Below are 27,001 nucleotides of genomic sequence, written 5' to 3' on the forward strand. Positions count from 1 at the left end.
AAGGGAGAGGATGACGGGTGTTGGGCTGAATGAGGAGAATCGTACTGGGTCAGGCAGCAGTTCCAGCCAGCACAGTGTCCCATCTTTGGCAGTACGTCAGAGTGGCATGTTCAGAAATAACCCAGGAAATAATTCTTCCTGCTTTCTGCAGTCTGTGTTTTCAATAACAATATGTGAGAGACATCTTTAGTGAGCCCACAGTTGTTTTCTTTTAAATCTGTCCCTATTTCACCTATATGATACACACTTCTCCATTACTAAAAGCAAAGACCACACATTTGGCTTTATAGAACATTTTATTTGGAGAGACTTCTCACATCATTGAATATTGGTTCTTTATTAAGGCAATTCTGAAGGGGCTAGAGGGGAGGGAGGGGGAGAGGGAGGGAACTGAGACTGTGTCAATGGGATTGCATTAAGGCAAAATTCCCTCCTTCTGCATTTCACCACAGTAGAATCCACATAAAGGCCAGAACAGTAAATGACTTATGCCAAGGAAGAGATTCAGTGCAAATATATCCCACTGACTATCCGTAGACAGGGCTAGGTCCTCGACTGAGGCAAATTGACAGCGCCTGGTCAGCCACAAAGCTATGCTGATTTAGCTCCACTGAGGATGCCAGCCTGGGTTCAGGGAAGCATTTTAGTATGTGTTTCATATGCAAGCACAGATTTAAATGCTCTCCTGAATCAGGGCCACAGCCCTTTGAGTGCAAGTCTGTGAAGTTAACAGAGTTTAATTTTTATTCGCTACATAAATGTGTCATTCTGTGTCCCTTTGGCTTACTTCTTATTGTATTGCTACTAAGTGAGTGTATCCCCTTAGTTTCTTTAACATGGTTTTCATTTCTATCATGCTTTGCAATTTGCTTGTGTTTTAGGCGAATGATGAGGTAAGAATGAATTATTCTTTGGAGATCACTTGCAAAGGTTCCAGAGTTGGGGTGTTCTTGGAGGACCAGGTTACGGTATGGTTTTTTCAGTGAGTAGTAATGTACTCTGTGAGTAATGCCACTGATGGCAGAGGCATAACTTTCTGGGAAAAGTACTGCTCAGTTCACATACCAGCAACACATCGCAGATCCCAAACACATCTCTGTTTCCACAAGAACTTACTAAGAGGATCCTACTGTCCCAAAAATATAGTCACTAATACTTGCATTGGCTTGGGGAAACCCCTTTTGTTATCCAGGTGCAAACCAAAGGAAAGTATGGCAGAAATGCTACCAAAAGCATGAAGACATTTTCAGGCAAAAGCAGTATATAACATTTCATAATCCTAAAAGCTGTCTGTACCTCCCAAGGCAAAGATCTCCAGGTGGCTTCTAGCAGAAAACCCTAGTATCCATTAATAAAAGGATATGTATTGGCCTCGCTGTTGAAAACTTGTTCAGGAATATGGAACACTTATATCTAGCAAAGTGGAAAAGAAGGCAAAGAAATCAAACACATATTACTGTTCAAACCAAAACATTTCCTGGATACACGTGGATACACAACTTTTGTATGATCCGGAACCGTGTATAACATTCATGCCTTAAAAGCATGAGCAACCTGCATATTTCCTTGATACGGAGAAGAGCATCCAGTTGGAGGGAATCAAAAGGGTGAATATGAGGCATCAGTACAAGTCTTTTGTGCTTTAAACTTTCTTCATGCCTTTTCCCATAAGGCAAGCAAACACTGTCATGACCATTTTGGGTTTTACTTCAACCAGGTCTTCTGGAAGGGCATAGACTCTTGCTCCAATTTTTCTTGCCATAGAGATGGCATATCTGCATTGCAGCAGTGAAAAAAAAAACACAAAAAAACAAATAAATAAATTAGGGCAGTAGCATTCACTTTCCCTCTGTTAAGAAGTTTTTTATATGATCAGTACGAGAATGGGTGGGGAACTTTCTTACTGTTTCATCACAATTAAACTTTTCTATAGGAATGTATGAGACAGGTTCATAGAGAACTACATTTCTAGTAAAAGGTGGAGTGTATTCGCCGATGGTTAGCACACTGATTATCTGCAGCATGGAAGACTGCAGGTCAAACTCTGGTATGAAACATTTAGTTTCCCATCCCCTGAAAAATTATCCTCATAACCAGCCATTCTGGTCTTGCTCCCCCTCGATCTCTGCAACTCAGTCTTTGCACATAAACAAATTCACAAGGATGGAAAGCAGAAGGCTGTTGTTGGTGATCAGTTCTGTTGGAAATCAACATTCAGGGACTTCTGCCTGAGTCATATGCAGAATTTGCAAGCTGGCCTTCCCATCTCCCTGCTCAGAATGCACTGTTGCACAGCTACTGGCTGTTCTCCAGTGGGTATGTCTCTTCTCTCTATTTTTTCATTAAAAAAGCTAGAAAATCCCAGGTTCTTCCCACTGCAGAGCACATACATTTGTGAAATTCTCCCCAAAATGCACAGAAACAAGTTGGGGGATGGGGGGAAGGGTGGGGAAAAGAGGAAAACATCAGCAGAGGAATGAAGAAATTAAGTATGGAGAGAAGCACATGTAGGATTGTGAGGAAAGAAAAAGAACAGATGGTAGGAAATGGAAGCGAAGAAGAACAGTGGGAAAAATCTTTATAAAAACGATGGCAGCTCTGCTGTACAGTCATCCTTTTCTCTGTTTTAGTTGCCACATAGCAAAGGAGAAGCTAAACTGATGATCAGACCAGGAGGTGATCTGTATAACTTTGAAAGGAAAGGGAGATGCCCCCGGGATTGGCTCTCTGCTAGGAAATGGTTTGCACTCAGGAAAAAAAAATCAATATCCATATCCATAAAACCAGTTTTTTAGGCATGAATCCTGTCCTCCCCCTTCTCTCTAAAATATGCCCTTGTTCCATCTGTATGTGACTAAAGAGGTATCATGACCTCTAATCACTGGTTTCCATGGCTTACTATTGTTGGCGTTGTTCCCTGATCTCTGAAAGAATTTTAAATTGAATAAGAGAAAATAGGAACTTGTGAAGCCAAGTGATTTTGATCCCTTCAAGGGAATTATAAGGCAGGAATTATAACATTACACACTTCATTTCCACTGATAGTCTTTTTTTACTGCCTAACTCCTAGCCTTCATGCTTCTAACTCTGGAGGTATTTCTCAGCTGAGAATGATAGCAGAGCATATTTCAAAGACAAAGTCAGGCAAGCCTGAGCAGATAACTTCTGTTAAGTGTCACTTGGCACAAACGTACTTAGCATTATTTAGTTTTTCCTCATCATTCAGGTCCTCTGTTTTCAAGAGGTCGTATTTGATTGATCCTGGTTGAATGGCATCAATGAGATCCAGAACTGGCATGCTGGTGCTGATTTTGCTATCCTGCATAGATAAAAAATACAATTAGATGCAAGAACAGGATGACAGATCTCCCACAAAGCCAGAATCTAGGCTGAAGAGCAGTGGACAGCTCAGTCAAATACCATTTAGATCTTCACAAAGGGCTGCTTAGCATCATTTTTCATCTAAGGCAGACTAAGAACCCTTTCAAGGATTTTTATTTTCCCCGATGGATGAGACATCATTAAAGGAAAAGATGGGGTGCTGGGCTAGTGAATTTGCTTCCTGTGGGGAGATGACACTGATACATGTCTACTGATGGGAGGTGCAAGGGGGACCAGCTGTGTGACTCCTGAGCTCACTACGTGAAGTCTGACGGATCTGTCCTCGTCTGGTGCAAACTGCTGATTTACACCCACTGAGTATTCCCCAGCTTGGGAAGTCGCACAGATGCGTTAGCACAATTGGAAGCTCTCTGGAATTGGTTTGTCTCTGTGTTTATATGGTACCTTGCAAAATAGGGCAAGGTACCCCTGAATGGTACTACCAGATTATAAAGGTATTGCTATTGTTCTTTTTAATACTGTAATTTGTAATTACTGTTGTTTAATAATCAGCAGCACAGCAGTTCTTGCTTAATTCCAATTCCTGGCTCCATACTTTGATTTCCTATGTCAAACTGGCATTCAAGGTGTTTCCTGTTACATTCGTATCATGTTTCTGTTACCCTTTCATAATAAAGCCTCTTGAATAAAATCTGTATATCTGAACATTCCTTTAAAAGGGAATGAAAAAAAATCAAACTACGTAGTTAATTATATCCTAATGTAGTGTGTGTATATGCATATATACATCTATATACAGGCAACGTATATAACATACACACAAACACACTGAATAAGAGATTCCTAAGCAGACACTTCTAACGAAAAACTATACCTTGAAACTGGAGATGGTTGAATCCTTCCCGGCTGCAGTCAGTGTCTCATTGACCCAGCTGACAATGATTTCATCATTGACCTTCTCTCCACCACCAATGTCTTCAAGGATACTCAGGGTGTACCTTAAGAGGGAAGCCAGGATACCTGCATTTGCTTAAAGTCTACTGTTACCTCAAAACCATCCTGTACGTGCGCAGCTTGGCTGGGATCACCCCAACAGTCCTCTTAGACCTGATATTCCCCTGCTTCCCACTCACTCATAGTGTATATGAATTATATTACAACATGGTAATTGATCTAGTGGGTCTAATTCATCCCCAATTCCCTAATCACTGTCTTGGGAGTGTCAAAAGTTTTTGATACTCAAAATTCCTAAAAGGTCCCTCTTAGTGGAGCTCAGTGTAAATGACTTATTCTCATGGTGCTTAAAAAAAATAATCACTGGCTTTAAGGCCAGAAGGGAATTTTTATGGTTATCTAAGATTATCTTTCTGCATAAACACAAGCGGGGAATATTTTGCTTATATATCAGCATATACCTTGGAAAGACATTCCAAACTGATGGCCATCCCTAGATTAATTACCTACCTGATAAACCTATACCTTGCTTTATAGACTGGTATTAGTCTGTATTCAGTTCCTAACCACTGGGTCTCTTTACACCCAATTATGGAGCTCTTAAACACACACACAAACACACACACACACACAGAATTCCATTAAAGTGGGGACAGCTACTGAGTTGCATCCACTTCAGGTAGCAGATCGCAAAACTTCTCCATCAATTCCTTGTTTCTTGATACAGAGACCTTTCAACTTCTTTTTCTCTCTTCCACGCAGTGAACATTTATTCATGCTATACAGATAGTGACAATAATAATCTTCTGCATGAGCCGACTGTAATGGCCTTGCCCACAAGGTAATGTGCTTTCTGATCGCATCCCTGACTAGGAGTGAGCAAAAGGTTACTCTGTCTTTGCATAAAAGTGCAAACAGAGGAGTCAGAACGCTGTAGCCTGTAGAGCTTTCTCATTGATAGCATCAGGAAACTATTACAATGCAAACTGAATATACCAAAACACTCTGAAGTTTGGGTCTGACTGCCATACCTTCTCATCAACTGCCAGATTAAGGCCAGCGTGAGCGTACGGTTTCCTTCATTCAGATCTTGCCCAGCGATGCCAACAAGGGAAAATTTGGCTTGATTCTTTCCCAGTTCCACTGCATAGTTGCAGTTTTCAAGCTGTTAATGACAGGGTCAATTAGTGAAGTTCAAAAATACAGGAAAAAAGAGACAAGACACTCTTACTTTAAATTGTTTGGATCGCTCAGCCCAGATCCTCCTGGGCAAACAGGAGCTTTGGGGCTCTGTGATAATGCAGCTATTTGACTGCCAGAAGCCAGTTCCATCACAAAAATACCATGGTAAACACTTAACATAGAAGGAAATATTATATGTCATCATCAGGGCCTGAAAAACAGATTACCCCGGAAGATACAAATCTATGGCTCATGGGTTCCTCCAGCATCTGGCATTGCAGTGAGACAACGGATTAGTGTCCCAGTCAATATTTTAGGTCAGTTCATCACTCTGGCCTAACTGGATGGAATTATTCATCTAGATAGCTGGGAGAAAGCTTTGTATTTAGCAGCAACTCTGTGATCGGTTCTTGAGGCATCTGATCAAGAATGTTTATCATCACTGTCTTTATTTGATGCGGAGGGCAGTGATCCAGACAGCTGCAATTAAGCTGGTGCCATATGACTCATAGTGAAGATGTATAATAATTGGTGACTACAACAGTAGTAAAAGTGGTCTGCAGACACAGTTTAAAAATATTGGCACAAAAGGTGTCAAATCTTTCTACTTTACAAATATTGTTCACCTGTCAACAGAGCCAGTGAGTCAAATGCATGTTCCTTTTTCAGGATGAAAAATTATTCACTGACTAGACAAAAAATCATTTAATGTGCTGTACTTGGAACTTCAGAGCGACATGAGTGCCCACATTGCTGTTTGAAATTATACTGACAGCCTTTGAGGATAAGGCATCGCTACCGGAGCTATTTCAGCTTTTTGTACCTTCTTCATGTTGCCACCCAGTTTAGGATATGGTGGTTTGTTCACTCTGTTCCAGTCTACTGGCACTTTGATCTTTTCATAGAGCTGGAAGATAACCAAGGCATCTGACAGGTCACTGGAAACAATTAAAAAGATATATCATTGTCCAAAGAACAGAGGAAAGGAACCAAACTAAACTATTCGTAGAGGTAGACTTAGTTTCCTAAAAACAACAGAGAGGCATATATTCTTACAGGGTCCAAAAGTTTTTATGGTTTTGTAATCAATTTGCTGGCTGTGTTTATCATCTGAAGGAAGTGTAATATCTTCTCTTACCTATATAAGTGATTTACACGTGGATTAACACCCAGGGAGTTCATCCAGTTCCTGAATGTCCTCTCCTCCCTTGTCTCACCTAAAACAACAGATACATCAATCAACAGGCCTGCAAAACACGACACTCCAGTAAAATCAGTGCCTTGTGATGAAACCATAACTCAGAATTTACAGCACGCTGAACCGTAAACAGGAGACACTGGTTGGCATGTGAAATAAGAGAGAACGGTGCAGCATGTAATATTTCTTAATGCCCTATATATTACAGTATTTAGGCAGATTGGCCTTGAAATGCCTTCAAAAATTCAAGAACAGCCTGTGCTCTAGCATGAACAGTTTCACTATGAGGCTGAGAAAGAAGGACCTGAAGCTCAGCAAATGATCCATGCAACGGTGGTCTTGACCCCAACCCAGAGCAGGCAGGCAGTAGATTCATGCAAGATCTGATTTTTAAATTATATTCTCAGTTAAGGGAATGCCAGATCAACTCTGATTTCAGCTAACAAGCATGCTCAATAATCCGTACTGGTTCAGACATCCCACAAACATTTTTGTCTTTTAACATGTGCTATCCACAGAGCAGACCCCCAAAATACCAGAAGCTACATGCAGGTAAAGAGCAGCCTTCCTTTCTCCAGGCTGCCTGTGCTAACGGTGCAGTGAATATATGTCTGAAGGACATAAGGTTAGATTAACGTATCATCAACTCAGAGCTGGGGATACTGGCATGGGTGGCCAGAAATACCCTTTATTTGCATTTTCCTTACCTTCAATAGAGCTCCAGTCAATGTCCTGGTTCTCTGGCTTATGCAGGGCAGGGTATTTGTTGAACAAGTTGGCGATGAAGGCCAAGTTTAGCTTTGGGTTCCCCCGGACAACATCGGTGGCCGTGACGAACTGCCGGCAACCCAGCCGCTCCGCCTGCTGCAGCATGCACTCTGCTCGCTGGACGTCGTCCTTCTCCTACGCCATCAGAAAATGGGGTCATCAGCCTCATCCCACCACCTGGTACTGCATGCAAGATCCACTCAGGGTCTCCGTGTGTGGAGCTAGGTGTGGGGCTGTTAAAGCAGGTGCTTGTCTGATTTATAGCTATTTCCTTTCCCACTTTTACTAACGGCAGGTCTGTGTTTTCAAATGGGCTTTGCCTACAATCCAGCCATCTGACCATATTGCTTTTACACTCATGTTCCATATAAAAGGGGATGGTTCCCAAATACGTATATAAATAATATAAATAACCATTTATTCCCAAATAAATGTATTTAAATATACTTGTTACATGTTAGTAGTTTAGCAGTGTTGTTCAATTGTTGTTAAGGTTTCAGTGATAACATCTAACTAAAGGCAAAACACATAATGTAATTCTTTGAAAGCTTTGATTTCTGAAATACAAGATCATGTTGCAATGCTAAAAAGAGTTTGCTTGTTCTGGCATCCTGGTGCAACCCTGTGTTGACCAGCAATGCAAGTAACAGACAGAAAATATTGGCATTTACTCTAGACTTATCTCATCTTACCCTTAATCCTGACATGTCAATAGTAATAGCCGGAATGCCTTCTTCATCTCCCTTGGGGGCAACTTGGTTCAGCAAATGGTAATAAGCTCTTGAGTCCTGTGACAGACAGAGAAATTAAAGAGAGGAAAAATTACATCTAAAGCTCAGGTTTTGCATGCCAGTGCTCCCCCTGAACAATGAGCCTGCATGCTTCGTTTTTATTACATCAATCATTGGGCTACATAATTAAATTAATTAAGCTGGAAGCATTTAGCAATTCCTACTTTATGCTGTATTTGCCAGATCGATTTCTTCCCTAAGCCAATATATATATGCTGCAGGGCACTCAACGCACGAGACAAAATGCTGTGTGTTGCACTCACAAAAAGGACAGCAACAATGAAGAGATATTAGAATTGACTTAATATGAACATTAGATTAGAGATAAGGAAAAGCATACCTTTATAATGCTGTAGAAGTCAGGCTGCTAAGCATTTAACAAAAGAAAATGCAGAAAGAGAAAGCAGATATTTAAAGCGGATTTCAAAGCAACGCTGGAACAGTCATGGAAGAGAAAGCATAGTTTTCAAGGACAAAAGTTAAAACTGACAACAATATCAGCATTTTTCAAGCAAAAGGGCAGGAACAAGACAAGAATTTAACATGTTGTGGCTTTAATCTTTTGTGAAATGTAATGTTGCTTCCATGTGTGGAAAATGTTAATGTCACTTCAGAAATAACTCAAAGAACTGAAAATAAAGCTACATGTTAGTGTCTAGGGAATTGACTAACTAACCCAACTAACACTCTTCAGAATACAAAGCAGATTACCTGAATTATTTTAAATCTTATACATCTGCATTACTACCGACCATATCTAGAAAGTGGTTATTTGTAACAGAAGTGAGGTGGGGAGACACACTTAATTAGAGAACGGCTGTAAAGGCTGAAGTCTTGGTCTCGGAGAGGTAAATGTGTGCCTTATTTTCCAACTGTAAATATGGTAAGTGTGATTTATCTTTCAGTTGCAGATAGGATTTAGTCAGTTGCATTATAGTCCTCTTGGCCAGCCTACAGAAAGACGGCAAAGACTTCATCCCCTTCCCTTTCCATGGATGTTCTCCAGTCACCTCCACCCAGTGAACCAAAAATCTGTTACAATAAAAATTGTATTGTTGAATGTGACTCTCAGACTCTCCTGTTGCCTTCCCTGATGTTTTTTTCTGTATGTCAAGTAAGACACAGTAAATGACTTCTCATCCTTCAGTCCCTGGTGAAGGCTGCAGCCAGGCTTCTCTGGAGTAGGGCTTTTCCCATGCTATGCTGGGGATGGGAGTTCAGGTTGTGGCTGGTGAGGCTGGTGTGCTGGCTAGCCCCTGCCTTGCCTGGAAGCCAGCTCAGACACCGTCTCCAATATACGCCCGACAGCCCTGTGCTGGCTGGACCTCACACTGCAGTGTTAGCATCTGAAGCTCATCCGTGTGCACCACTGAAGTTCAAATACACCTGTCTAGGAAAAACAAAGGTCCTACAGAGAAAGCTCTGCTGAAATCTCCACCCGCAAGCCCATGAACTCCCATGTACATGAAATACGCTGCATGGACTGGAGACCCCTCCTTGCAAGTGCCTCCCCATCTAGCTATATTATTTTGAATAGTCACACTGAATTAAAACTTGCAGGTAAGTGCATGCAGGGTTATAGCAAAGGTTGGGGCAGAGGAGCACATAACCCAGGTGCTGTACTGAGGGAAAGATCAAGTGGAGGAATTGGAAGAGCCCCATCCTCCTTACCTACACCTAGTTACATGTCTGGGTAAGGTCCAGCCTTTTCTAAACCAAAGCCAGGTCAAAAGGCATTTAAGGACATTTAGGAAGGAAGAGAGTAATAGAGGCTGGGAACTGAAAATACAGCAGTAGAGTCCATATGCCATGTCCAGAACCAGCAGCCATTCCTTTCCCGAGCATTTGGTATGCTGGGGCTGGCAATGGTGACTGGGAGGTTGGGAGGAGGAGGAGGACTACTACTGAGCAGAATGGTGAACCCTACTAAAATAATTTTATGTACCCAGCTCCATGTGTTCAGCAGAGCAGTCTCAGCTGCTTAGATTGTTTCAGTGCACAATCCCTGTTTGCAGGACAAGGAGTTAGGTGTGGAGCTGCTGTTTTGCTATTGTTGGTCAGTGTTTCTCATACCTTGATGTCTGAGCTGAAGTTGTTGACTTTGTTGCATCCTGCATTCTCCAGGTGATAATTTGCCCACCTCAGCAGCAGTTCTTCTGGAGACAACTTCATCAGATCCTCCAGGCTCTCTCCTTCTCTCAGAAGAGCGATCAAGGCTAAGCAGGGAAAAAAGTAAAAATTAATGATGTTGTGAATACTTGTAAAGAATGTATAACTATTACACATTTTGCTACCTTAGTTTCTAAAAGTGAGCAACCAAAGTTCAAAATTCAAAGCTGGGTTAGCATGACAGAGGACATAAACAGAAAAGGGGTCTCATCAATAAAATGAGGATAAGGCTGTTAGTTGTGAATCTAGTAGCGGATCATACAGAAATGCAGGACAATTTCAGTGTGGTCTCAGAACAACCTGATTTCCCTGCCTCAGATCTTAATGAAAAGATGATCATAGAACCAGAGAATCATAGAATCATAGAATAGTTTGGGTTGGAAGGGACCTTTAAAGGTCATCTAGTCCAACCCCTCTGCAAGGAGCTGGGACATCTTCAACTAGATCAGGTTGCTCAGAGCCCCGTCCAACCTGACCTTGAATGTTTCCAGGGATGAGGCATCTCCCACCTCTCTGGGCAACCTGTGCCAGTGGTTCACCACCATCATTGTGAAAAATTTCTTCCTTCTATCTAGTCTAAATCTACCCTCTTTTAGTTTAAAACCATTACATCTTGTCCTGTTGTAACTGGTCCTGCTAAAAAGTCTGTCCCCATCTTTCTTATAAGCCCCCTGGAAGTACTGGAAGGCTGCAATAAGGTCTCCCTGAAGACTTCTCTTCTCCAGGCTCAACGACCCCAACTCTCTCAGCCTGTCCTCACAGGAGAAGTGTTCCACCACCCTGATAATTTTTGTGGCCCTCCTCTGGACCCGCTCAAACAGGTCCATGTCTTTCCTGTGCTGAGGGCTCCAGAGCTGGACGCAGTGATATTGAGCACAGGGGAAAGATGAGAATGAAAAAATGAACACAGACTTTCTGCAGCTTAGATGAAAGAAATCTCAGTGACCTTCACACTGAAACTGGATGAACACAGGTATTCTGAAGAACTTATACATGATTGCATGGGCTCATGGGTCAGTAGGGTTAACTCATCTGTCAATTGGAGAAGATACCCTATTTATACAGAAGAATTAACATAGTGGTTACATTCATAAAAGAGGGAAGAGGCAGGAGGGAAGGATCAACCCTTGTAACTGCAGGATGTCCAGCTGATATCTGGACCATGAAAGGCTTTAGAACAAGTTTTGAAAAGAACAATTAATAACATAGAAATTAATTGTTGTTGTGATAAAAAGGGAGAGTGTGTCACACTACTCTGATCTCCTTCCAATATCTTTTGTCATTCCTTGAAGGAAATATAGATTTGCTACATAAAGGAAACAGTGGAGACCTACTATATCTGGAGTTCCATAGATAATTTGATATAGGGTGCTATAGGGTTAAACTGAACTAGAAGAAGATAATAGAAGCATTTGAAAGTAGACAGGGGATTTTATGAAGGGAGCAATGTTAACACTGAGAGAGGTAGACTGGAAGAAAGATTCTTGTGGAGTTGATCATGGATTGATTTTTGGATTAACGTTTTCATTTTTTTTGGCATCAATTATCTTGGCACAAATACTAAATGTGCTAAAAATTTGATGATGATACTCACTAGGTGGCATAGTCGATACAGAAGATGATCAGGAAATCAGCAGAAAGAACTAGATGACCGTAATAAAAATGGAATGTAATTTAATAGTGCCATGTTCAAAGACATTCCCTAGGGAATTTATATGAATAACTGCTATTAGCTAAAAACTTATACAAACAGAGGATGAGAACAACTTGAGTGTATTAGATGTCTTCTGAGGTACTCTGAGCCACCATGTGATATGACGAGGGGAAAATCAAACATGATATTACTGCATGTCAGGTATTTCCCATAGAGGTTGGGATGTATTACTGCCTTGATACCATGTCTTCATGAGAGCTCATTGGAAATACAGTGTCCCATATTCAAGAAAGGGGAATTTCACCTGGAACAGCTGCAGAGAAGGGCTATCAGGGAAAGAGAGAACCTGAAAAGAAATCAAAGTGATCTTGGTTTGTCTACCTGACAAACTGAAGTCTGAGATGAAAAGTGAAGGAGAAAATAGCAGAAAGGGAAAAAAAACTATTAAGCAGGGTAAGGCTACTTACAAAGGAATGGGAACTGGGAACTTGGAACTCTGGAAACTGGAGGCTCTGGCTATGAAAGGGATAGAAATGTGCAAGGGGTGAAGCAATGAAGGGAACACCTGCATGGTAACTGGAGGAAAGAAGTATCATTGTTGGTTGAGTGGACTGTCCAGAGGCTCAGGGAACAAAGCAGCAAGATGAGGTGCTGTGTGGACTGTGTGTACACACCCACAGCCTCACACTGAAGCCATTTCACACAGAACTTTGTCATCGGTGAGACACATCTGTAATGGTGTGTCCTGTTTGGGGCTCCCCAGTACAAGAGAGACATGGGCAAGTTTAGTGGAGAGAGACCAAGACGGCTGGGCTGGAGTATGTGATATATGAGAAGAGGATGAGAAAACTGGGTTTGTTTAGCCTGGAAAGAGGTCTGAGAGGGGAACAAGTGTTGTCTTCAACAATTACATAGGGGCCAGAGCTGCATTTTCCCAGTATGCACAGCAAAAGAATGAGAAGTTACAGTCACAAGGTGGAGGAAGGGAAATTCCAAGTAGCTATAAGAAAAAAAAAATCACAGCAAGAGTGGTTTGGCTCTGCAACAGGCTGCCCAGAAAGCACTGGAACAGGCCCTGAGCAACCTTATCTAACCTTGAGACCGGTACTGCTGTAAGTGGGTAGCTGGATGGCTGAACCAGAGGACCTCCAGGGTGGACTTACAGAGGTTCCTTCCAGCCTAAATTAGGCTGTGATTCTATAATTCTGATTTCACAAACAGGATATGTTTGGCAATAAAGAGTAAGAAAAGAGCAAAGCTTCCTGAATGCAGCGTAGCATTTCCTTATCCCAGATTTAGTGCCAAAACACCAATATACCTGGGCGTATACCATCATTCCTGACCCAAGGAGCATGAAACTGGCTCTGCACATACAAGCCTACACAGAGCCTTGGACGTTGGTGTGCTGGAACTTGTGAAGAGCAAGGGAAATTAGAGAAGTGAAGAAGACAGGCAACAAATATTTGAAGAAAAAATAGAATTAAAATTTTTTTGAGAGCACTTTATCCTAAAGGCTGTTCAGTGATAACAGTAGAGAACTGAAACAAAGATCCATACATACCTTCATTCCTGCTGATCTCTATATCAGCAAAGAGTCCAATTTTGATGACTTGCCATAAAAGACCCAAAACCAGGTAAGGTTTCCCTTCTTTTAAGTCTTCAGCTCCAATATTAACAACATGGCACCCTATGGCTGAAGCAGAGTTCAGGGCCAGGTTCAGATTTTCCTAGGGAAAGAAGAGAACTTCCAAATAAAGCAGTAACTGGAGAGTTGAGGATATGGGAGAGCACAGTGAAAACTAGTGAAATCTGTGAGCAGCTTCACTGTGAATGCATTTACGTAAATATAATCATAGAATCATAGAATTGTAGAACCGTAGAATCTTCAAATAGTTTGGGTTGGAAGGGACCTTTAAAGGTCATCTAGTCCAACTCCCCTGCAAGAAGAAGAGACATCTTCAACTAGATCAGGTTGCTCAGAGCCCCGTCCAACCTGACCTTGAATGTTACCACGGACGGGGCATCTCCCACCTCTCTGGGCAACCTGTGCCAGTGGTTCACCACCATCATTGAGAAAAATTTCTTCCTTCTATCTAGTCTAAATCTACCCTCTTTTAGTTTAAAACCATTACGCCTTGTCCTGTTGTAACTGGTCCTGCTAAAAAGTCTGTCCCCATCTTTCTTATAAGCCCCCTGGAAGTACTGGAAGGCTGCAATAAGGTCTCCCTGGAGCCTTCTCTTCTCCAGGCTCAATGACCCCAACTCTCTCAGCCTGTCCTCAGAGGAGAGTTGTTCCATGCCTCGGATCATTTTTGTGGCCCTACTCTGGACCCGCTCAACAGGTCCATTTGTTTGGACAGGTCTTTCCTGTGCTGAGGGCTCCAGAGCTGGATGCAGGACTCCAGATAGGGTCTGCCCAGAGTGGAGTAGAGGGGCAGAATCTCCTCCCTCGACTTGCTGCCCATGCTTCTTGCTATGCATTCCAGGATACATGTCTGGCCACTGGGAGCAGGGGAATGCAGAACCTCCTGGGATTACAGGTAAATTCTGTGTCCCAGTACAAAGAGAGAAAGGAGCTCTTTGGCAAAGGTGAAAGACACCACGTCACAGGGCAATGGAGCTTAGAGCATACGTCAGCACTCACAGTGACATCCTGGCTCAATCCGGGTTATCAAATCCAGGCTCTCCCTATAGCTAATGCACAAGCACATGTTCAAGTGCAGACTTAGCTTCAGCATGGGGCCAGCTCTCTTCCACTCAGTCTGGCATACATGAAGGAACGCAGGAGCTACAACCCAGTCCAACTGGCAGATATTCCAGGCTCGGCTCTCCCTAACCACTATGAATAAGTTCTAACACCTAAGACACAAATAAGTTGCTATCTGGCAATGTATACAAAAAGCACATGGTCATAGGAATTAATATGAATAAACCTGTTGAGTTTTTAACTTTGCAGTTTAGCCAAGGCCAGAACTGGTCAAGCCTGGATATTTTCTTTTTGAACTTTGGAGTATGGAGTCCTGGTCTGCGAGTGTTCAGTGGAAGCAGAGGGATTCTGTTATTCACAGTAAGGGCCAGAATGAAAGTGATGTTTCAGGAACGTTATGTTCCTTTGCCACTTCCTTCCCATTTAAAACAAAGGGTATAAGAAAATCTGACCCACAGAACTGCACTATTCAAAAAAGTGACTTGGTAAACAGAGGCCAAGTAAAGCAGGCAAAGAGCCTGGAAAATATAATTTAGCACACAGATTCACAATTTTTCACATGAATTTCATCACTGCTGGCATGACAGAGAGATTTGATTAGATACAAAATGCAGAGAGAGACATAGTGTAAATTCTCATAAAATAGAAAAATTGGAGCATTTCACATTAATTACCTATTCTCCACCAGACAGCTGTAAAAGGGTTACGTTAAAGTGGAAGCTATATTGATCAAATCATATCTATGTGTGACACAGATTGATCTGAGCTGCATCACTAAGCTATGCTGCTGACCAAAATGATTAGAACTGAAAAATGTGGTATACAGCATAAAAATCCAATTTAATGGCTTCTGAGCTTACTTGAGCCTCGCTAATGTTCCATCAAATCAGAGTAGCTGGGGGCTAAACTGAGTTAGGTTCATACCTATTCCATATATCTATTTATATTCTGTACCCAGTTACATAGATGCTGTTCATATAAAAAGATCTCCCTACATACTGCTGTGTGAGAAACGCAATAAACTTTAAATAGGTGAAAATTAGATTTTTTTGTCCAATTTTTAAATCATATATATGTGCATGTAATAGAAATAAAGAAGGGATTCAGCAGTCAAGATGAAATAAGATGGATTGTAAAAGGCAGGCAAAGGCTATGGTCCCACTTCAGGCATGTTGCACACCATGGTACTTCCTGGACCACAGTTAATATTTTGGTAAAGACATCAGATTGCAGCACAGCAGTTGTAAATTCAAGTCCATGGCCATGCCTGTGTGACCTTGGATGTGAGGTTCAGCCTTCTTGAGAGCTACTCCAACTGGAATTGGTCACTGTATTATCTGGTTGCTCTTGCATTTGTATGGCATCTACCACAAAGGTATTTAAAGCTTTGAACTGATAAACATTATACATTGGGTTAAGTGCAAATACAAACACAATTTGTTTAGTCAGATTGCTCGTATGTTTGGAAAGAAACAGAAATATAAGTCTTTATGTTTTTATGACATGGACCTGAGCATTTCACTTTGCCACAAACAACTTTGCCTGACTGTGTTGGGCAGGACCATGGTATCAGCAGCCTTTCCTCTAAGTGATTGTAACAAAGCATCTGAAGGTGAAAAGCAAAGAATCTCATTGTATTTTAGTACCTGTATTGTGAAGGGCGTGAGTTTCTTTTTGTTGATTGTTCTCTCATCAATGGTATCTGGCACTGAAAAGTTGATCATCTTACTGAAAATAAAAGAAAAAACAACAATAAATACACTACTAGCTATGTGTGCACAAAGTACAGATATAGCATTTGTCAAATTGCAAACCCAATACGCTATGCTGTAGGACAAGTCAAAGAGCTGGAGAGTTACTGAACAAATATAGGTAGTCAGCCTGTTTTTACACATACACACAGGCACACACTCAATAATCAAGCAATTCTTTTGGGCCACATGCAGATTGTACTACAGGTGTGAGGCCAAGAATGCCACAAGGTGAAGCTGTGCAAGAAGTTTATTGCGCAGAAAATTTCTGTGAATGCACTCACTATCTTCTGCTGCTTCGTGTGAACCCTCAAAAGTCCTTGGATAAAAATAAAACCGAGTAACTCCTCAAATTTCACTGACTTCATCCTATTGCAAGGGTCCAGAGGCAAGGAAATGCTCTCATTTAACATGCAAGCAGCTTTATATTTTTTAAGATAAAAGAAGGAAAAAACCTAGCATTATTAAGGCCCTGAATCTACAAAGATTCATGAGCTTCATGTAAAGTCAGCAGCTTCCATTTAAGCAGAAATGTGAGTTTCTGCAGACTCAAGGTTCCCATTTATGAGAAAGATAGGTATTATTTACCAAAGCACTATGCCATCACCGACCGCCTGGAAGAGGTCATCTGTTTCTGGATTCATAGGGACCACATGTTTACAGTCAGGGTCCTTCTCAAGGGCTTTGTTAATCCAGTTGACAAAGGCATACTTTTCTTCCTCTGTGGACACAACATCAAATTCATCAGTTTGCTGTGCAATGCCTCTACAATCATTTTTCTTACAAAAGCAGAACTCCTCAGGGAGAAGATTCTCCCACCAGTGTGACCGATCAACAAACCCCTACAGGGAAGAAGGCTCTGAGGAGACAAGCAAATGAGCTAAAGACAACAATGGGCTTGAGCTGGTTAATACTCCTTCCATACTCCTTCCCACTGACTAAGGTTTCCTGGTGTCATGAGGGCAGGCATATTATAGAGACTGGTAATGAAGTTCACATGATTCAACTGTATGCTGCAATTGCTGTGCCCTGCTAAGTAATTTGGATTTGCACCATAATTTGAATGTGTTGTTGTATCACTCTGCTAAATCAAAATCCCATGTAACTTCAATTAAGTTCAAATAAGTGAATTCTGTATTGTACATTACACCCTCCACATGTGGAATATCTAGAATAGCCTGACCAGGACTGGACTCTGACAAGGAGCATTCAGAGGGTAATGGACAAATGTTCCCTATAGTCCAATGGGGCTGTAACGTAGCTGTCCTGTACCAGCAGCAGGTCATACCACCCCCAGTAGCTCAGAAAAGGTGTCCTCTGTGCTGAGGTGGGTGGAGACCTTGGAAGCATCCTCCGCTCTCCCCTCCCCGGAGAGAGACAGTTCCCCACCCTTGTTCCTGGAGAAGACAGCCAAGGGTGGGACCTCCTCCCTGTGGAGCTCCTTCGGAGTGGAGCAGCAGAAGCAACCATGGCTGTCCCAAACCTTCAGCTTGGAGAAACAGGCTGGGAGAAGAGCCCTGATGGGGTCGTGCCCTCTTTAGAAAAAGGTCAGGAACCATTTGGTTACAGGTGAGTTGACAGAGACACTACCAGACTACTGGTGAAATGTGCAAGGAAATGGATTAGCAACAGCGGAGAACCCATGCCTTGCCTCATCAGTCAGCAGGGACAGCAACAGGCCAGGCTTTGTGGGGCTGCCGCTGTGCCGGGAGGCTGTTCTCCACCAGAGTGCAATGTACTTAAGGTAAGGGAAGCTAATCCAGCTGGAGCTTCGTCCTGTAACCACAGCTCTGTCCACCCCAGTAAACCGGCTCATGATATTTTTGACGAAGACTGGTGCTTTGTCACCTTCACAACTCTTTGCCTTGCACCAGCCTCGCCTGAACAGCCACCAAAGCTCACCAAGGCCAGAGCATCTGGGTTTGTACCGAGATAAGGTGCAGATGATCTCCAGGGGCAGACTTGTTCCTAGTTGCTATCCAGGTAGGACAGCTGTACCTACCTGAGTAAGAGTGTTGTGTGCCAGCACTGGACTGCTCGGACGTCCCACCGATAGCACAGATCCCCTCCTTTTTGTTGATTTGTTTTCGGAACGACTTAGCAACATCGTCACTCTTCAGGTTTTGGAAAATCTTTCAAGAACGAGAGGCAATTTTAAAATTTCAGCAAATTAAACCAAGCTAAAACATTGCGCTCTTGGACCAGGAGACACACCCTCTCTGCTTCATACATGGGGAAGGACAGCTTGCAGGTTATGTAGTGGGTTTCTGTGTAAAATCTGTGTATCTATCTATCTGCTGTGGTAGAACAGGATCATACATAGCTTTTATGTTTTCAAAGCAGCGAACAAAGACCAGCTAAGTAACAGAAATGTATGTGGTATGAAACCACGGAGCTAAAATATGCAGGAGGAGAGCCTTTAACAGTTTTGGATTGAAGAAAGGACAAGTAAAACTCTGTTTCTCCATCCAACAGGAAATTCCACTATTTCAGCATTTGGTTTTGTCCCAGTTCAGACCAGAAAAAGAAGAAGCTTTTTTAATAGAAAAAATGTCCCATAAAATTTTCAGTTTCAATCTGCTGAAATTTTTCATAGCCATCTAGCCAGAACGTAATCTTTCTGCAACTTACAACTGAAAAACTTCATCCTGCTGCATCAACCAAACTGAAAGATATTAAGTCTATTCAATAGGCAGCTGCATTCATGTAACTTGTCCCAGTTAATTGCAGGATTTCTAGTTTGGTTACCTCCTGCTCTCGTCTTTTCCAGCAAGGGGACTCCTTGGATTAACCAGGTGCCCATGAGACCATGTGCTTGTGCCTCTGCTGTGCCCCGGGGACCACCTTGAGTATCCCGCCTGGCATCTTACTGAAATAAATAACATCTTACTTACAGAAATAAATTCATCAAAACTGATCCTGCCATCCCCTGTGGTTGTCAAATTCTGAATGAGTTCTCTGGCTTTATAACCTGGGAGAGGTAGGTTGGCTGCCTTCAACACGTCTGTTAAATCATTGGCATGGATGAAGCCGTTCCCACTGATGTCTGCAAAGATTAAAGCCAACATTTAGATTCTACATCAGCCCAGTGAAATTTTATGCACACAAAGGCTGTTGTTCTTATTTTACCTGGGGAAGGGTACATTATATATAAAGATTTGGCATCCTGAATTTCAGTATTTTTAAACACTGTGTTGTCATTCACACACAAGAAAAAATTACAATCATCATTTAACAAACAAAAACTCAGTGATGTGAGTGTAGATGGATATAATTGATTTTCCAAGGTTTACATATAGACAAACATGTGATTTATAGAGGGAATATCTTGTCTACAGAACAGCTAAAGAAAATTAAGTCAATGCAATACAGAGTAACACCTTACACGTGCAGATATTCATAGATATAACTTGTGATTTTGGCCTGTTTTCTGCATCAAGTATCATCAGAAGTCATGAGTTTAGAGACTTGGAACTGCATATGGTCATCCTTAAAATAAAAACTTGGGTGTGTGTGATGGTGCTAATACGGATAGTCCTGCTGAGCCTGTTGCAAGATCTGGGGTAGGATTTTATGAGAAGATCACCAGTACAGGTTAAATAGTCCTTTCTTCTCCACCAGATAAAAAAGGAAACTGAATCTATTACGTGGAGAGGTTCTGTTAAAACACTATGGTTATGTACATAGTTTTATATATATAGTTACATATGGTTATATATTTATATATGGTTTTTATATATCTGTGTGTTTCTTGTTCCGCAGACTCGTTTTCCCCAGCCCAGAGGCTGAGGTGATTTCAAAGCAGCCTGTGGCGATTTCCTCCGTGGTAAGTTGCAATGTGAGTCACTTTTTGCATGCTGCAAAAAGGCACTCAGCTCTCAGCATCACTAGCACGGACTAATAGAGATTGCAAAGAGCATCCTATCCATTTCTGAAGTCATACAACAAAAGGATCTGGACTGGGAGAAGGAAATGTCTGTGAGAGGAACGAGAGCTTCCTTCCAGCGTTTGCCTTGTCGGTGCATTGGGTGTACGGGGCACACGTGGTGACCAGACGTTTAAGATTGCCAGCCTGGACTACTGTGTGCTCAGAAATCAAAGAACAATCACCTGAAGAAGCAAGGTCAACTGATTAACACTTAATCCAGTGAGGCTGACAGTTCTGCTAATAAAAGTTAAGCGAGCTGTGAGAAGCGCAAGGACCTTTTCTCAGAATTTGGGTAGGCAGTGATGGGTCTGCATGACTTTAAAGGAGAAAAATCAGATGAGACCTTTAAAAGCTTGGAAAGGAAACACACACTTCAAAAATATACGGGGCTTGAAAGGTCATAGTAAAGAGATTACAAATTTTGCAGCCATTTGCACATTTGTCCTCTCCAGACTCTTCCCCCCCAGAGGGAGTACTCAATTTACATTAAAATACAAATTTTTTGCCTTCCAAATAATTCGTCAGGAACAAACAATATTCTTAGGAAAACTCTTCAGCGTATTTCCAACATGGCTTTCAGTACAGCTTTTGAGGTTATTTCATAAACCCTGCTGCTCATTGCCCTGCCACCCCTCCCCGGTAAGAGGCCGTTGCTCCGCAGCATGCTGCTGTGGTTTCATCTACAAGGTCTGCAGTGGCAGGAAAAAGACTTTCTGTGGGTTTTGTGACACAGCAGGCCAGCGCTGGAGTAAGCTCCATTTCCTCACAGCTGGTCAATGCATGAGAAAAGAGCTTGCTTCACACTTCTGCAGCGTCGTTCCTGTTTGCTCTACTCACCGACTTTGCCGAAAGCCTCTCGTAGCTCTGCCATCTCCTCCTCCGAGAAGTGAGCTGTTGATGCCATTTCTTATTTCTCCAAGCGGCAGGCCTGCAAGAAGGAAGCACTTGCTTTTTATCTGGTGCCTTTTTGGATTTGTAATCATGGTGAAAGAGAGGGGGTTTCACTTGGATTTTCCAAGTCTTGGAGCAGTTCCCCATAGCTGAAAACCCAGCTAATCCCAAAATCAAATGAAGGGGTAAAATCCTGCATACGTGACATACAAATCCATGTCCCTCCTGTTGTTTTGCCAATCCCTGCTCAAAATCCCAACAGTTTTATTTACACTAATTTAATTGGAATTAAATCCTAACTTTTGTTGGATTTTTGTTGAATTGGGCTGGAGCCCCAGGGGATGTGTGCACTGCCTACCTTTGGGTACCCAGTCAGGGGGATGGTCACCCCTTACGGGGTGGATGGATGAAGAGAAGCGCCTTCACAGGGTGTTCAGAGCACGAGGTCAGGCTTCCCAGAGGGCTACTTCTCTTCTTGGTTATGGGGAGAGTTTAGAGACTCGTCCCTCAAGGTACCTAAGTTAGTGCCTGAGGTTGGGTGGCACTTTAGGAATGGGTGGCTGGAAGGAGTTTTCCTGCCTTTCCTCTCATCAGAGATATAAAGCAGTAGGAAGGATTAGACTTTCCCTTTCTAGGCACCTTTCTTAATTATCAGAAAGGGAAAGTCACATCATTTAATACACTGCCAGAAGATGCACATTATACTCCTCTGCTTTTTCATGCGCCTGTTGTCCTTTGCATCTATTCATGAGGAAACTGTTCAGGAGAAAGACTATCTATTATTCTGTATTTGCGAGAATGACTCTAGTGTCCTATGTCTCTTTAAGTATTAATTATCGAAGCAACTATTTAAATAGAATAGAAGCCTGAGTTGAACCTGGAAAGTGGTTACTGTAGCTACAGTGTTCAAATGAGGAAAAAAAAAAATCAGAAATACCTCATTCCCAGACTAAAACCAACATTGCATCCTGGAGGCTTGGATTCCAAACTTTATAGAAAGATATACAGGGATAATTTTTTAAATTACAGATTTGCTATAGCCCTCTACAAAGACACAGAGTTGTGTACAGCCTATCTGGGCTTCAGAATTAATGCTCTCCTGAACTCATGCAGTGATTCCTTGTATCAGTGGGAGCCACTATGCGCATGGCTTTGAAATAGCCCAAAGGCAGTCTCATGTGGTTGACTTTTTTGTCTGCTGTATCGTGCACCCTTCATCTGCCTCATCACTGTGATTTTAGGGTGAGGACAGCTTTCAGAAAAAAATCTGTTCATTCACTCCAAGCTTCATAAGTAGAGAAATGCAGCATAATCCATAATGCAGCTGCTCCTGGGGCATGAGATCCCATGTGCAATTTTCAGCACAACAGAGCTGGTGACTGCTACTGAAATACTAATATAATATTAAAAGTGCTTCTAACCACCATACTTTCAAGGATTACTTGTAAAAATCCCTGCGATCCACTAGCAATGTGGGTTATGTATACTAGGGTAAAATTAGATCCATAATCTTCCTCCTTCATCTTGGTATCCTTCCTGCCTCTGATTCTTCTCTACCAATCTTTTTCTGTTGCATGCTGTGTGTTTTTGCAACATGTGGATTACCTAGAATGCACCTGGACACATGAAAATTTTACACTAGCAGCAAGAAAATCCATATTCCACTGCAAGATCACCCCTTCCAGTCCAGTCACTTGATCCAGCACTATAATTTGTGACACAACTTTTAACAGCATTAAGACTGTTCTAGAGCTTAACAGATAAACACCACAGCTTGTTGCCTATAACATTACTTTTGCAAAGAGCTTTATAACCTTGAGAAAAAATTATCACCAACATAAAATGGACTTTTCTTGATTGCATAAGAAGTTGTGGCCTCTTATCTGTAACTAACTGATCTGTTAAATACAGAGAATTCTATTAATAGTACATATGTTTACATGAGGGGAGACCTTATGGCTCTCTACAACTGTCTGAAAGGAGACTGTAGCAAGGTGGGTGTTGGTCTCTTCTCCCAAGTAACTAGTGATAGGATGAGACAAAATGGCCTCAAGTTGCACCAGGGGAGGTTTAGATTGGCTATTAGGAAAAATTTCTTTACTGAAAGAGTGGTCAAACATTGGAACAAGCTGCCCAGGGGAGTGGTGGAGTCATCATCACTGGAGGTGTTCGAAAAATATGTAGACATGGCACTTCAGGATATGGTTTAGTGGGCATGGTGGTGTTGGGTTGATGGTTGGACTTGATCTTAAAGGTCTTTTCCAACCTTAATGATTCTATGATTCTATGTGTGGACATTTATAGTAATAACACATAACAGGATGAAGGGCTTTGCTGTAATGAAACCTTCTGACAACTTTTTTAGGTTAATATTATCCAGTCTGTTGTAAAGGTGGCTATGCTTAGCCAAGAAATCAGATTAATCTCTGCATCGAGTGTGAGAACTGGTCCTCGATCACCCAAGGAGTACTTGTACTTGGGTGGTGGAGGTATAGTCACTGCCTGCTCCAACACATGACTGACTTTCTTCTGCATTTTCATTTTTTCAAGTATCTCTTGATTTTAGCCTGTCAGCTCCAGCAACTAACATCACCTGGTATCACTAACTCAAAATCCGCTCTCTGTTTACGCAGCAGTGAGATTCAGACACGCACCCTCTGTCAGCCCAACCCATCTGCACAGCTCTTTTGGCAGGTCAAGTGTATCGTAACTCATCATCATTCTGAGGGTTTGGCGCTGGTGCCCTTCACAGTACATCTGCTACGTAAAATCCATACCATCCCTTTATAGCCACCACCTCTACACAGCTTCAGGGTTATCTCTAGCCCCAGGTTTGGCAAGGGACTGCAACAAAGGAGGGGAAGGAGCTGCAAGTCTTCGCTGTGGATCTTCTAGGCTCACCTTGCAGCCAGAAGACCTCTGTGAAGTGCATGAAAGCCCTCAAATTTACACTTAATTAATCAAACCTAAAATTTTCACATTAAAGGTTTTAGTGTTATCCACAATTAAAAGTTGCTGTCATTTTTCAAAATGTTCCAGTAGTAAAGAAAACCAAAACATAGGGAAATTGAGAGAGTAAAAGTCCAAAGCTTTAGAAACACACAGCAAAAAGGAGCAAATCCACTTTCAAGAAGCTACTTTTCAGTATATAAACTGCTTATTTTGCTTAGATCATTAAAAGTAAATGATGATATTTAGGTACATAGAAATGTAAAATGCTTCTGGATGATGGTGGGGGAGGTCAGGCCCAATATTTTCCTTCTGATTTTATCAGCCAAGAGCAGACTTATTTGTTCCTAGGGGTCAAACACTTCCAGCACTTCACCATCCTCAATGCAATCTGAAAATACCTTGGGCATCCCATCAGGAGGGCATCCAACGACCCTGGGTGAACAGTCCAATTACTGACAATCCACAGAGCACTGTAAGCATATGGTGCACTGCGCTGCTCCAAATCATTTTCAAAATCAGTATGAAAAGACAGATGCAGGGAAAAAACTGCAGAGGATGGTGTAACAGCAAGGGAGAGTATGTGGAGGTGATGAGCAATATGAAGAAGCAACAGCTTCTTTGAAGGGAATAGCTGTTGAGGAGCTGAGGGAGGAGCAAAAGGAAAATCAGCTGATGAGAACCAGGCGATGGCTTTGAGCACAGAGATGTACAGCAAGAAGAAAAGAGAAAAGCTGGGCAGGGGTGAGGCATGGCAAGAGGGAGGGGAGTTTGAGAAGGAACAAATGCAAACAGCTTAGCTATCAGCACAAATGAGATTTTGAAGGTCAGCAGCAGATGGGAAGACGGATCTTGAACTTGGCGTGATCGAAGATCAGTGGTAGAATTGAAGTTCCTTAGAGAGAACAAGATGAAAGTCAGCACATGCTCAGATGTGGAGGCAGGATGCTGAGGAGATGACAGCTCCATGGGTCAGAGCAAGAAAGACAGTGGAACTGCCAACAAGAAAGAAATGGAAGGTAATAAAAATTCAGAAGGAAAATAAAACACTCCTTGAGACAGACTGAGCTTCAGCTGTCGTCAGGACATCCAGATTACACATTGCCTGGAAGTGACACTTCGTTCTTGTTTGCCAAACAGCATAAACCCCCTATTGCAAAAGCAAAAATGAAGTTGTGCAAATACACTCATTCCTCCCCAGAGTTACAGGTTAATGTAAAAAGGGAGAATGGTCTCACCTAAGCTGCAGAGAATCATAATAAACTGATATCAAAAGAGCCGCTACGAAGCGCTCCCTTTCTTGCCATCATTTCCAGACCGATACACTACATCTGTGCCGTAAAGCCTCCTTTTATTTGACCTTATCCTCAGAAGAACATACTATCACACTGGTGGTTTAAGAGATCTAATAACAAACTATTTTCATTCTGGAGTATAAAGGAAGAACTAAAATAATCTCAAACCTGAACATTACTGCTAAATTGAAACACAGCGGTATTGATGTTCTTTCATCTCTTTCCATTTTGAAGCCATAGTCTGAGAAGCTGCCTGGTTATGTATTACTTGGCAAAGTGTGCACCCACCATGCAATATAAATAATAAATGGCAAAGCCATTAAAACCTAAAGGTTTCCAAGACTTGTATTAAATGCTTACCTTGTTTCATATTTTCCTGCACGTCTCTGGTGTTTAAGCTTTATTGCAAGCAAGGCAATGAAAACCTCAAAGATGTGAAACCACACTTTACAGCTAGGCATAAAGTTGTACCTTTCCCCAAAGCAAAAAAGCAAGTTTAATGGGGCAACATTACATTTCACAAGCACATATTTAAGTCATTAGGAATGACTTAAATGTGAATTTGGTGCTGAGGAAGTTGAATAAATTACTAATATTTACTCACTTTCTACCACCAGGGCTTTATTTTGTTAACGCACTAGTACTTTTTAATAATACAATAACCCTCTAGCTGTTGGAGAGTGATCAGATAAAGGATTGCACGTGTGTTTCCTGACATATATTAATTTCCCTATTTCTTCTGCTATCTTCTCTTCAAACTTGTTTATTTTTTCTGAAAGTGATGAAACAAGAGGCACTCGCTGTTGCAAAACATAGAGTTGCATGGGGCAGCGTAAGACTGTGTCCCCCTCTGCGCACAAAGCTCTGCCTTTTACTTTATCAGAGCTCACAGCTCCAGTTCCTTCTCTTTTCTCTTTCTTCTCTCATCCATAAATTCAATTTCCAAATGTCCGATTTTCCATAAGGGTTGGGGAATACTTCCCCAGCTCTTTTCTGTGTTAGCCTTTCCTTCCTAGCTGATATCAAAGAGGCAGCACCAGCCATCCTCCCCCAACGCACAGCCCACTCTGGACAATGCCGCCAGCAGGCAGGAATAAGAGAAGTGGCCTCAGAATTGTGCAGAAACTCTTGTGATAGATCTGAAACATTTTGGAGGCCAGAAAAATACATGGGAAAAGGGAGTATCTTGAGCATATTCAATCTTTGTCCCATACTTCTTACACCTTTGAGGCCCTCCTCATTCCTGGTCGCTCATGAGAATGCCCCTGATAGGATATTCTTCCCCAGAAACATTTCCTTCTACCTTTCTCTTATAAGACCCCACACATAAGTCCATATATCCATATGCATTTCTGTTCAAATTATGTGTCTCGTTCAGCTGATTTTCTACAGTATGGAAGGGCTGAGGAGGAGACAAGAAAA

General features: G+C 42.0%; 1 protein-coding gene across 2 annotated transcripts; it reads right to left on the reverse strand.

The window, feature by feature from the left end:
• Positions 1 to 1,518: 1,518 nt before the first annotated feature.
• On the reverse strand, positions 1,519 to 21,459 carry LCP1 (lymphocyte cytosolic protein 1). 2 transcript variants are annotated; one of them, XM_082004438.1, is made up of 16 exons: positions 21,282 to 21,459; positions 19,411 to 19,562; positions 18,519 to 18,648; positions 17,105 to 17,237; positions 16,412 to 16,493; positions 13,620 to 13,785; positions 10,309 to 10,451; positions 8,576 to 8,602; positions 8,137 to 8,232; positions 7,384 to 7,579; positions 6,617 to 6,695; positions 6,302 to 6,416; positions 5,328 to 5,461; positions 4,217 to 4,340; positions 3,195 to 3,319; positions 1,519 to 1,775 (listed from the first exon to the last, which is right to left on the reverse strand). In XM_082004438.1, the coding sequence occupies exons 1-16, from the start codon at positions 21,346 to 21,348 to the stop codon at positions 1,643 to 1,645; spliced, it is 1,902 nt and encodes a 633-aa protein (XP_081860564.1). In that variant the 5' UTR covers positions 21,349 to 21,459; the 3' UTR covers positions 1,519 to 1,642. The 2 variants fall into 2 exon arrangements, with proteins under 2 accessions (XP_081860564.1, XP_081860565.1); XM_082004439.1 differs by lacking the exon at positions 8,576 to 8,602.
• Between the last annotated feature and the right edge of the window lie 5,542 nt (positions 21,460 to 27,001).

Source organism: Phaethon aethereus, assembly GCF_964289735.1.
Source record: "Phaethon aethereus genome assembly, chromosome: 1".
In the NCBI taxonomy this organism is placed as follows: domain Eukaryota; kingdom Metazoa; phylum Chordata; class Aves; order Phaethontiformes; family Phaethontidae; genus Phaethon; species Phaethon aethereus.